Source organism: Dioscorea cayenensis, chromosome 1, assembly GCF_009730915.1.
Source record: "Dioscorea cayenensis subsp. rotundata cultivar TDr96_F1 chromosome 1, TDr96_F1_v2_PseudoChromosome.rev07_lg8_w22 25.fasta, whole genome shotgun sequence".
NCBI classification, from domain to species: Eukaryota; Viridiplantae; Streptophyta; class Magnoliopsida; order Dioscoreales; family Dioscoreaceae; genus Dioscorea; species Dioscorea cayenensis.
In genome coordinates, this window is record NC_052471.1 from 5,729,340 (window position 1) to 5,741,689 (window position 12,350).

Consider the following 12,350-nt stretch of genomic DNA (forward strand, 5'->3'; position numbering starts at 1 on the left):
ATTAATTATAAAATATATTTTTATAATTCTTAAGAGTTCTTACATCAAATTTATCATTAGCATTTGAAAATTTCCAATTAATCTGGTGAAAGATGTTCATTACTAGTCACCATCATTTTGTGAATGTGTTGAGCAAGGTGTGGCCTAGCCTGATTGAAGGTAATTTCCTTACCTATATTAAACCCATCTCTATAATAGAGGATCAATCCTGACATTATACAACAACTATGGAGAGGGAATAATTTTAATCAATCAATGTTCCTATACACCCAATATAGAATGAATTAGTTGAGCATTGTGATATAAAATACATAAATGATGAATATTTATAACAACATGTACCTACCTCCCCCTTTTATATTTAGTCGGATCTATGCTTGTTCTGATAAGTGAGAGTCAAATAAACTTTAAGAGCCATTGATGGAATAACTAAGTAGTCCATTCCTTAGAAGACCAAAGATGTATAGATTAGTCAACCAATATAGATTAGAATAGATTTATGTTTTCAGAAGTTAAATTTTTAGGGCTATCATGTGAATGAAGAATATACTTTTCCTTGGTGATAGGGATTATGCATTTTTTTCCCAAAAATCCATCATTTTTCCCTTCTAATTTTTCATATTATATGTGTGCCTTGTAATATATATATAACTTCAAAGACATCTATGCAAATCCAAAATCATTGTTTCATCAACATAGAAAAATTTGAAGGAGTGCATGAATAAATTTTAAAGAATAATAAAATGGTACATAATGAAAATATGACTATATCAATTCAATATAGAAGAAGGAGTAGTAAGAATAAATTATATAGTCCCAAGCTTAGATAAGAAGCTCAATTAGAAAGTACACAAGAGAAATGGGACATAAATTAGGGATTTTAGTGAAGTCTAGCTGCTTTTTGAAAAAAGTTGTAGATTTGGTACCTACATAGACTACTAGAAAAAATAAGTTAAAAATAAAGGGCAAAAGAATATTTCTGGTTTTTGGTGATTTGTCAATAACTCGCAAGAGCTACAAAGTACCTTGTAGAAAAAAGAAGGGGACATAAGTCTTTTTGAAAATTTACTAATTAGTCCTTTAAAAAAATTAAGAGTACAAAAGGGTCATAAAATCTAATTTAATATTTTTATACCTAAGCTAATAATTTAACCATATTTCATTTGTAGTATTTTTCTTGTCTAAATTTCATTAAATTTTATTTTATTAGGAAATTTCCCAATGATATATGGTGAAGTATTGAAGAGATTCTTCAAATGAGAAAAATAAGAACCAAAATAGTTGTAAAGTGTTGAAAGATAGTCTAACTCAAGCATAAATTATAAGAAACACAAGAAAGTGTAAAACCAAGGTTGAAGCAAAGGATAGAGAATAAAATATCTATCAAAATATTAGTTGGATGACATTGGTAGTTTTCCAACGATAGAGGATATTTGAACAATCTTTAGCATAAGAAGAGAATTTAATCAAGAAGCATAAATATGACCCAATAATGGCTCAGTTGTATTATAAATGATGGTGTGATCAAATATCCTCACAAAATTTTGAAAACATTAACAATATTTTTTTTTTTGGAAAATTATTAAATTGACAACCCCCCACCCCCCAAACTAAATTAGAAAAATAAGGGTTAAATTTTCTAGATCTTCTTTTCTTCTTCAACCTTGTTTGTCACCAGACCATTGTAACTATCTTAGGTCTAGGCCATACTTGGCATAGGTTATTTTTATAAATTTCTTATTTTATTGAAAAATTATTGGGATGAGGTGTGTTTGTGATTTGTTAGTGAGTGGTTTATAATTATGTTGTCATTAAGGGGTCTTTGGGGTATTAACCTATTTCATTATTATAATTGAAACTGCTTAATTTCTATTTATATCTTACTAGTATAATTCTCTCGCTCTCATTCAGAGGTTTCACAATTTTAATGATTTTAAAATATGTATATTTGTATGAAATTTAAATATTGATAAGAATTTTCATTTATAATAAAGCAAAGGGATACCGAAATAGTGTTTACTTCATCAAGTTTTGAAAACATTCCCTTTGGAAGATCTTCGTTGTCATAAACCCATGCCTATCAAAGCTTATCTATTCAAAACAATTGTAAATAGATATGTATTATGTGTGTACTACTATACAATTTGGAAGTATGTAACATATTTTTAGATCAGGAGTAAGGTTGATTGGCATATAGCTTACCAGGGATCGTTGAGTGGAGTATCTTTTAGTTTAACAAGTTAATAAAGTTATACTTTTAACTTAGACTTAGAGCTTTTATTTTGAATAATTGTTTTTTTATAACATATTAGTTTGAATTTCTTGTATTCCAGACCTTGTAGTGGTTTTGCTTTAGAAATTTGTGTTTTTACTAAATGCTATAATATATTTTGAGACAGCCTTGCATGTCAAACTTGGCATTGGCCTTGTAGGTATACAGACATTTGTTAGCACACCAAGCTTGGGTGATGACATAAATATTGAGTAGGTTGCTGTTTTCATTGTAATGAATGTGAAATTTAATGATAGTTATTGCCATTGAAATTGGATGAGATGTTCTTATTTCTATATTTGTCAATTGGCAATTGCTGTATGATATTTTTTGCTATCTTTTTGAGTTCTTCCATTCTTAATAATTAGAATCATTACCTTGCTCCATTTTCATTAAATACGTTATCCAATTAATAAATATATTTATAGAGAAAATTTTGATGTTAATATATGTAATTCTATTAAAATCACATTATCATTATTTTTTAATTTTAGTGAATGCAAAGATATTTTAAAACAATTTTTGTTTTAAAAATCATTACGAGATTAATCAAGTTTGACTATCAAAAGTAATGATGACATTTAAGTAACTATCGGTAACACCAAATTTCTAAATAAATATTTTAATTTTTTTTATATTTTCTAACATCGAGAAACAGTTATTATTTTTTTGGTAAAATTACCTTTAATACTTTATTTAATTTTTGGAATTAAATATGAGAGAAAAATGTGAAGATATAAATTAAGAGTAATTTTGAAAAGATAACTAATTTTGTATAAAAATTTATAAAATAACTAAAATTTTTTTATATGGAGATTCGATTAATCATGAGAGATAAAAAGAAATGGATAGAGTATGTTTATTTGAAAGTTTTATTAAATATTTAATATAAAATATTTTTTTACTACAGGTGATAAAATTAATGTTATTAAACTTTTTATATTCATAATATATATTTAATATAAACTAATATTAAAAAGATTAATTAATTTTCAAAACTCTCTAGGAGTAGCACGTGCACCTGCTTCAAACTTTAAAGTACAAATTTGGGATTATTGTTGACAATTCAAATTCCAACTCTCAAGAATAGACTTGACGGGCTTCTGGCCAAGAAAACAGCTCAAATGCACCCAAAAACACCAAATAAACAATTCACGCACTATCCGAGCAACAGCCATGGCGACGACGGGAGGAATCGAGGCCGAGAAGGAGGCGAAGAAGAGAGCTCGCCTCGCCATGATGGAGCTCACCAACATGATCTCCGTCCCCATGGCTCTCCACACCGTTATCCGTCTCAACATCCCCGACGCCATCTGGAGCTCTGGATCCAATTCACCTCTTTCCGCTGACGAGATCCTCTCCCGGATCCATCCCTCTCTTCCTCCCTCCACCTCTCCCACCGCCATCCAACGCCTTCTCCGCCTCCTCACCTCCCATGGCGTCTTCTCCGAGCTCTACCTCCCTCCAGCCCCTCGTCGTTATTCCCTCACCGATATCGGCCAAACCCTAGTCTCCTCCGAACCCAACGGTCCCTCCTTCGCCGCCTACGTTCTTCAGCACCATCAGGACGCACTTGTGAGGGCTTGGCCGTGGCTGCACTCGGCCGTGGTCGATCCAGACGGGCCGGAACCGTTTGCGAAGGCCAATGGTGGCGTGGGGGCGTATGAGTACTATGGGAAAGAGCCAGAGGCGAACGCGCTGATGCAGCGGGCGATGTGGGGGGTTTCGGTGCCGTTTATGGATGCGTTCCTGGATGGGTACGAGGGAGGGTTTGATGGAGTGGAAACCCTCGTTGATGTCGGCGGCAGCTCCGGCGCTTGCTTGAAGATGATCATGGATAGGTTCTCCGGTGTGACACTTGGTATCAACTTCGATCTCCCGGAGGTCGTCGCTGAGGCGCCCGATTTCCCAGGTAAAATATTTATTTATTTATTTATTTATCAGTTTTGATCAAATTTTATTCTGTTTCATTTATTTATCTATTGATTTATTTATTTTAAGCAAAATGTTGATCGAACCACCGGTATTTGGTGTAGTAGAATATTAGGAGGATTAGTGAATGGATGGACTCATTGTTGAATCATTGGCTCAATAATAATACTTTTGCAATATAATATATATACAGTAAAATACTGTAATAATAATATTCATTCATTATTTGGGGTTTAGGGATCTATGTGACGTGGAGTTAATAACCATTGTACTTATTTACTCTTTGACATCTGTTGATGTTTTTCCCCATTTATGCCCCCATGTAAAATTATGCCTTTACCCTAGATCATATCTGTACCCTGTCACTTGCACTTGTATATTTCCCTGAAGCTATTTAGATGGAGGAATAAGGGATCTGGATTCATCCTGGAGCCTTTAATTATCCACTGAGGAGGAATAAGGGTCCACCACACCCGGATAAGTAGCCTTTGGGATGTAGGGGCAGTTTGAATATTATAATTACACCTCAATCTAATGATATTTTTTTCTTTTCTTTTTACCCCTTAACTTGTTTATTGTTGATTATATGTTATTATAAAAATCAATCGATAAATTTTAATTAAATAATTATCAATAATTTACTTAATTTCTTAATATATATTTATGTGAATATGAATATAATGCATACATACACATATACATATGCATATTTGTACATGTTAATTGTATTAATGATAATTATAGTTTATTTTAATGTATCTAACTTATGTTCAATAAAGGATAAAGATATCAAACACAGAATAAACATCCTTAATTTAATCCTCTCTCTTATTCATATGTTGAACGCCTTCCTTTTATTTCTCTCCTTTATTCAAAAACCATAAGGAACAATGAGTCTTAATCTGGTTTGGTTAACTTAATCCAATCTCCGCTTATTCCCTATCCAAACGCCTGTCTACTAATTCGTATTGTTTAATGGGTTGGAAAATGAATGAAAAGATTTGAATTGTTCACAAAGGAAAAATGACAAGTGGAAAAATGGAAGTGTTGTGATCCTGGTAAACCGCAAATGAGTTTGAAATGGTTTTCCTATCATTCTCATTATCTAGAGTAAAGTGTGTAGTGAAACATCATACCTTTCTTATTTCATGGTTTGATGTGGGTTCAGGAGGACGCTATTAGATGGTACTTGAGGAGCTGTCTGTGTGGACTCCAATCAAAATAAATGTAACACGTGCATTTCTCATGACATGTTGTCAATGGTTCCAACTACACAAGTAGAGGTAAGCATAAGCTTGATTGGTGTTTTGATATTGTGGGGGCTTTGTATCTATGGCAGAGTTGAGCATAAGCTTGAGTCTGGTATGAGTGGGATGAATGTTTTGCGAAACTTGGATAATAGGGTCTTTGGTGAAATTGATTGAGGGGTTATTTTGATCCTTTAAACTATGCTTTATTTGCAATGATTTGGTTTTAAGCATGTATTAAGAAAAGATCAGCTGCCATAATCTTCATGATTTATAGTGGTCAGGGTTGTTAGGTCTATTGAATGACTTTTAAAGGCTTGAACTGGTGAGTTGTAAGGGTGACTTGATGCAGAGGCATTTGTGAAATTTGATCTATCATGTTTTATGGTTAGTACTAGTAATTTAGCATAAGATGGCTGTTGATGTCAACTTTTTTAATATATTCACTTTGCTCTATAGATGGTGTTGGGGTTCTCTTTCTTGGTACCTAAACACCACCTTTATGTTTTAATGTCTCTATCTTCAAGATTAATTTTTATAAAATCATACAATTTTTAACACACACCCACACAAACACACACACATTACATGTAAATGAGAAAATCTCACAGGAATGATAGGTGGATGTTAGTTTAATTTCAAGTGTATTGATTTTTAAATCAAATTATTACTTGTTATAACAAAATTAGTTATCTATATTTTAATATATCTATTAATAATAAAGATTTTCTATTAGTTTAATCTTACAAAGGGTAATGCGTGGAATATATAGAGACCTCAGAACAATGTTTTCACGCAATGTTAGGTGAAAACTATATAAATGACTAGCCTAGTATAAAATAAATACTCCTGGCAATATAATATTTATAATATCTGCTCTTAAACTCTAGGTTGGTTAACAACAATGAGTTTTCAACAAACTAGACAAAATGACATTAGATTCTATAGTGGACATCCTAAGCAACATTGAACAAAATAATGCATGAAAATGGTGTGATGTTAGAGGATCTTATGGTTGTATATGGACAACATGTTGGTAGCAAATAAACCTGCACCATATGGGCAGTGGATCAACAACTAGTTGTTGCATGCAGGTTGCATGGCAATATGAAATAAACTGATGATATTTAGTGGATTATATATATTTGTTTTCATTTTGGAATCAAATGGAAAGCCTCGAAAGACAAAGAGGTAAGAAGAAAAAAACCACTAATAGTGAAGTTAAACTCATAACTTAGGAGTTTGATCTGGTGCTGAAATTTTCATGATTCACCTGAAGCATTGGCTTTCTACAACTGAAAGAAAAATGATAAGAAGCATAAGATAGTTGTAGAAAATATAGGAAATCATGGTTGATTGGAGAATGAAATCATGGGTAAAGGAGCGTAAAGTAGAAGGGAAAATACAATTTATCTAAATAATTAAGCTATTACAATAAAACCTCCACACTCATACAACTCTTTGATTCAGTCACATGGACTGCCTATTTCCAAACAGAAGATATTTTCTAATAACAGTATCTTCAAATTCAGATTCTTTCTAAATAAGAATACTACTAAGCACAAACTTAATTAAGAATCATATTTAAAATGCTAAATGTATTCTAACAATCATAAGAAGTGAATAGAAATAGGGGATAAGCAGAAGAGCTTACTCATGGAGTTCAAACATCAGAACTGACACAAGAAATTTTCTATGGCATACAGTATTGATTCTAGAATAAGGAAAATATTATGAAAAGGAACAATAGGTGACTGAACTTGCTAGCTTGCCCAAATGCTTGCTGGATTGCCCTTGCTACAGTCTCTTTACCTTTTCTCTAATGAGAATTTTCCACTACCTTTCCTTATAATGAGGGGGATTCATTCATCTGCAAGGATGGTAGATTAATTGACATAATTTTTGTTTATTTCTTCCTTTTCACAATTCTGGCCCCAGATCCACTTGATAATTCTATAATCAGGAAATATCATTCAGAGAATCTTAGGATTAAAAAAATAGTAATAGAAAAAAAACAGCACTCGTGATGGTTATTTACCTGAAAATTATTCCTCCATTAATCCCCAGTCAACATCCTCAGCAAATAATGCAACCTTTATGAGCTTGATCTCTTTCTGTTCATGTGCATCCGGAGCATCTGATACAACTTGTTTTCCTTCTTGGACAGCAAATTTAGTCAGGGAAATAATTGTTTATATCTATAGCTGCAAGTGGCGGAGTTTCAATCATGTTAGGTAACCCAAACACCATCTTGCATGGCGGTTCACCTTATGCCTATGCTTGGCCTCTGATTGCCCTTGCACCTTTTCTTTACACTGTATTTAGGACCCAAACCTAACCATGCTAAAAAAATATTCTGGTTTATTGGTGAGTCCAATCCCTAGGGCTTGTCTCTTCAAGCTTTATATATCCTCAGTCCCACTGAGCACAATTTTTTCAGCATCATCAGTCCATTCATAATTGAATTCTGCCCTAGCCAAAAAAAGTAATCAACTAGCATTGAATATTCCAATATATGATAAGGAAATAGTTCTGCAAAAGCATATGCAAGCAATGCTAGTGCTGGTTGCATCTTTGCTGCAACAGATTCAATGACAAAGTTTTGGTTGGTTCAGTTTCTGATGCTCATCAAACCAAATAAAATTCCACTCGCAAGAGTAGTCCATCTGTTCATTTATTTATTTCTGATACTTGACAGAAGGATCATTGGTCTTGCACAATATCCGAACTTGAACTAGCTGGACAGTATAAGTATAGCATTTCCCTTTTGTTTGACAAAACCCAACTCCATATCATCAATCCAATGCCATCATGTCTGCTGATCATGTAACTCAAGTAGATTGCTTAATTCTTCTATGCTAGCATTAATTGTTGACTGTAAGGGCTCTCAAGCCATATTAAGAATAGAAAATATTTAAAAAAGAAAGAAAAATAATAAAACCAAATTTGATGCATTTGATGGATTTGAATGTTTGGCATATGACAAAGAAGATTAAAGGCACTGCAGGAATACTAGCTCTGACAGCATGCTTATTAACAATTGAGAATATAAATTTGGAATATATTGCTTTTTTGTTGCCCTCATCCTTTTCCAAGTGCTACCTCAGATCCCTGAAAGAATTCTTTGATTACATATATCTTCCAAGGAGTCTTAGAATTGTACAAGTAACTTCTTGTGACGGTTATTTACGTGACAATGTTGTTATTGTCCCATTGTCCTCTGCCTAGCTTTCCCCTTGTAAACAACTCTGACATATATCAGCTTCATCTCCATCTGCTACCGTGCAAGCTGAGCATCTTATACAGCTTGTTTCTCTTCTCAGATAACAGATTCAACCTGGCAAACAGCTGGTAATATTCATATTGCAAGTAGTGGGAGATGAAGCAAGTTAGGCAACAGTAATTTCACCTTGCATGGTTTTGTGCCTATTGGTTATTTGTGGTCTTAGATTTATTGGCTGTGCTCATATTCTTCACACTAGGCAAGTGAGACAGCAAATTGGCCATGCTTACATTTCACACTAATATTTTTGTAATGCTAACTGAACACTGGCTAACTCAATAATCAGCAAGCACTGAATACAGCAAACACAGAAGAGGAAGCATATCCTCAAAAGTGTCTGCGAGCAATGCTAGAACTGGTTGCATCTTGACTGTACAACTATTTAAATAGCAATCTAATATGAAGGACTAACCTAATATAATACAAATAGAAAGCTAATATTAGAATATATCTAACAGTATCCATGCTACCATTGCTTTTATGAAATTGCCATAAAGTGGGTTCTTGTCATAATAAATCAATGATGGTGTGTCATTTGCAAGAATTCATGCATTGTATAAGAATCTGAAATGTAATAAAACAAGATAGTAGAACTTCATGTACTTAATACTTTAAATGATTTGACTTTACAAATCAATGTCTTTCATTTGTTCAGGATTCATAGCACCACATCACATAATGATTCAGATGGCACTCATTGATAGGAGAAGTATATTTGATATAGTTATCTGCTAAAATATCATTGCTTGATGATGAAAACACATTCTCTTATTTTATATAAACTACTGATGCCCTACTTGTGTCTGGAGTTGCATTACTACACATGCTCGTGCTGTTAGATTTATATAATTGATAAATGGATTATAATGCTCATATGATTCAAACCTTTATTTTATGTGGCCATTTATTCAATTAACTCTGTTTCACTCAATTGCATCTTTAGCAATGACATGTATAACTGATAGTTTCTCGATTTCTATCTTTATTCTTTGTAAATACTTTTAATTCTGTAACTAAAAGATATTGATATGTGGCTGGTTGAGATTTAAGTCCAAGAATGCGTTTTTCATCTCCCCACAATTTCCACAACTTAGATATAGAGCAGAAGTTGACATAGAACTCAGTAGCCTTGATCTGTTCTCTGAGTTTTAAAGAGAAGCACCAGGGTGATTTTTCTAAGTAGTGGACACTATAAAGCATCTTAAGATTGGCTTTTGCAAACCGTGCTTTTCCCTGATTGGATTTGCAGATTATAATGCTAACCAAGGTAGTCAAATCGAGATTCGAATCGTGAATCGAAATTCTAAATTTGTGAATCGAGTATCGTGAATCGAATCGAATCGTAAGATTCGGTTCAACATTTCAAAGTCATATATATATATATATATATATATATATATATAACATGTTATATAAAAAATAAAAAAATAAAAATTCTAAGCCATGAATTAAATATAAACTAGTTTGGAAGACATTTTCTTAGTTTGAGATCCTGTTTTGAGCTTAGAAGACATTTTCAAGTATTAAGCAAACCTATATATATTTAAAAAAAACATTAGTTATTTCAAAAATAGTTCAGATTTAAAAATCAATATAATAATCACAAAAAGATTAAATTATGTTAAAGATTAGTTTTTAAATTAAAAAGATTTCTTTTCATAACAAGAGTTTTAAGATAACAAATTAATTTGATATTAAAATTTAAAAAAAAGCATTATCTTTTAATTAATCTTTGAATTTGTTTTTGGATAACAAATTTAAAGATTAATTAAATAATCACTAATTTAAAAAACTTTTATAATAATTAAAATAGTTGATCGCATGCATTATAATAAAGAATTTAAAAGAAAAAGAGAAGAATGTCGAGAAAGATGAAGAGATGGTATAAAATGCCTATGTTGAGGATGTTGGAATAAAACAACAAAATTTCTCCTTCCTCCTATGTTTCTTACTCTTTTTATTCTTCCTTTTCTTTTGATTTTCTTTTTTTTTTAATTCAAAACTTGTATTAACTAGGAATCGTTGATCTTCTCGATTCATATCGATTCGACCGATTCGAGACAGATTCAAACGATTCATTCACGATTCTAGATCAATTTCGATTCTTTTATAAGATTCGAACCGTTACGGATGAAAAACGATATGAATCGTAAGATTCGTATCGAGAACCGTACGATTCTAACTACACTGATGCTAACGATGAGGACTCTTGTAATGCAGGGGTGAAACATGTGGGTGGTGACATGTTCAAGTCTATTCCAGCAGGTGATGCCATATTCATGAAGGTGCTGCCTTTTCATTCCTTTTCTGTTCTTTGTATCCTCAGCCCATATATGTTTCATTCTCAGTTATACCCATTTATTTGGATATCTTATTGTCAGAAAACTAATTTTAGTGTCCTGAATGTATGCATGCCTTTTTTTTTATATATTATTATTAGCTTATCCTTTTAGGTCTAATATTGTACAACATTTAAATAAGAAATAAAAATATGTGTGCAGTGGATATTGATGACATGGACTGATGAGGAGTGTGAGAGGATTCTAAAGAACTGCTACAATGCCCTGCCGGAGAAAGGGAAGTTGATTGCCTGTGAGCCGGTGCTCCCAGAGGAGACGGACAGCAGCCAAAGAACAAGGGCTTTAATCGAAAATGATATCTTTGTGATGACCATTTACAGGACTCAGGGCAGAGGACGAACAGAGGAGGAATTCAGGCGTCTCGCCATCTCCTCTGGCTTCTCAAGTTTCAGAGCTATCTATTTAGACCACTTCTACACTGTCCTTGAGTTCCAAAAGTGAATTTGAGAGATGCTTATTTAAAGATCTTCTGTGTTTTTGGAGAATGTAACCGTGAATTGGTATTATGTATACAATAATGAACCAGATGGTGTACCTTTATGGTTACTATGTCTTGTTTCATATTTCTGGGCCATTGTTCTTGGCAATAATTGACTTGGTAATACTCATTACCTTTGTGTACGCAAATTTTAAACAATATCAATATAGTTGCTATTGGGTTCGAATTCTTAATCTTAGGCACGGGTCTCTTTATCCTTGGGATTTTGCTATCCCCTCCAAGTGCTCCCGGTTCTTTGTAAGTGCTTAAATTCTATTAAACCACATCTTTATCTAAGAAATCTTAGGGTGTGTTTGGATTAGTTTTTTGAAAAAAATCCAAAAAAATATAAATTAAGACTTCCGTGTTTAAAAAAATCGTTTAGATTGCTCTTTTTTTGCAAAAACAGAAATGATAAAAAAATGATTTAAAAATAGCTTTTTAATAAGCTAGTACGACTCAAATTTTGAAAAACTTATTTTTAATTTATTTTTTACAAACTTTTTAATTCTACAGAAAAGCTAACCCAAACACAAAATACAAAAAATGTTTATCTTATTCTCGAAAAGCACTTTTTTTTTTCCCTAAAAAACACTTCTATTAAATTAAAAAAAAAAACATTTTCTTTGAGAAACCAATCCAAACAAGGCCTTAATCATTAGTCTACTTTGGTAATGCTTGATCCGTGGTTCTTCGAAGCACCCTTCAACACAACTCCACTTTTCTAAACATGGATCTCATTGATACAGGCATTCAAATCATTGATCTTATTGATAAT

At 32.5% G+C, this 12,350-nt stretch overlaps 1 protein-coding gene across 1 annotated transcript; it reads left to right on the forward strand.

Annotated features, from left to right (window-relative positions):
- Positions 1-3,353: 3,353 nt before the first annotated feature.
- LOC120259421 (nicotinate N-methyltransferase 1) lies at positions 3,354-11,766 on the forward strand. The gene is made up of 3 exons (XM_039267024.1): positions 3,354-4,184; positions 10,955-11,019; positions 11,236-11,766. The coding sequence occupies exons 1-3, from the start codon at positions 3,449-3,451 to the stop codon at positions 11,533-11,535; spliced, it is 1,101 nt and encodes a 366-aa protein (XP_039122958.1). The 5' UTR covers positions 3,354-3,448; the 3' UTR covers positions 11,536-11,766.
- The last annotated feature ends 584 nt before the right edge of the window (positions 11,767-12,350 follow it).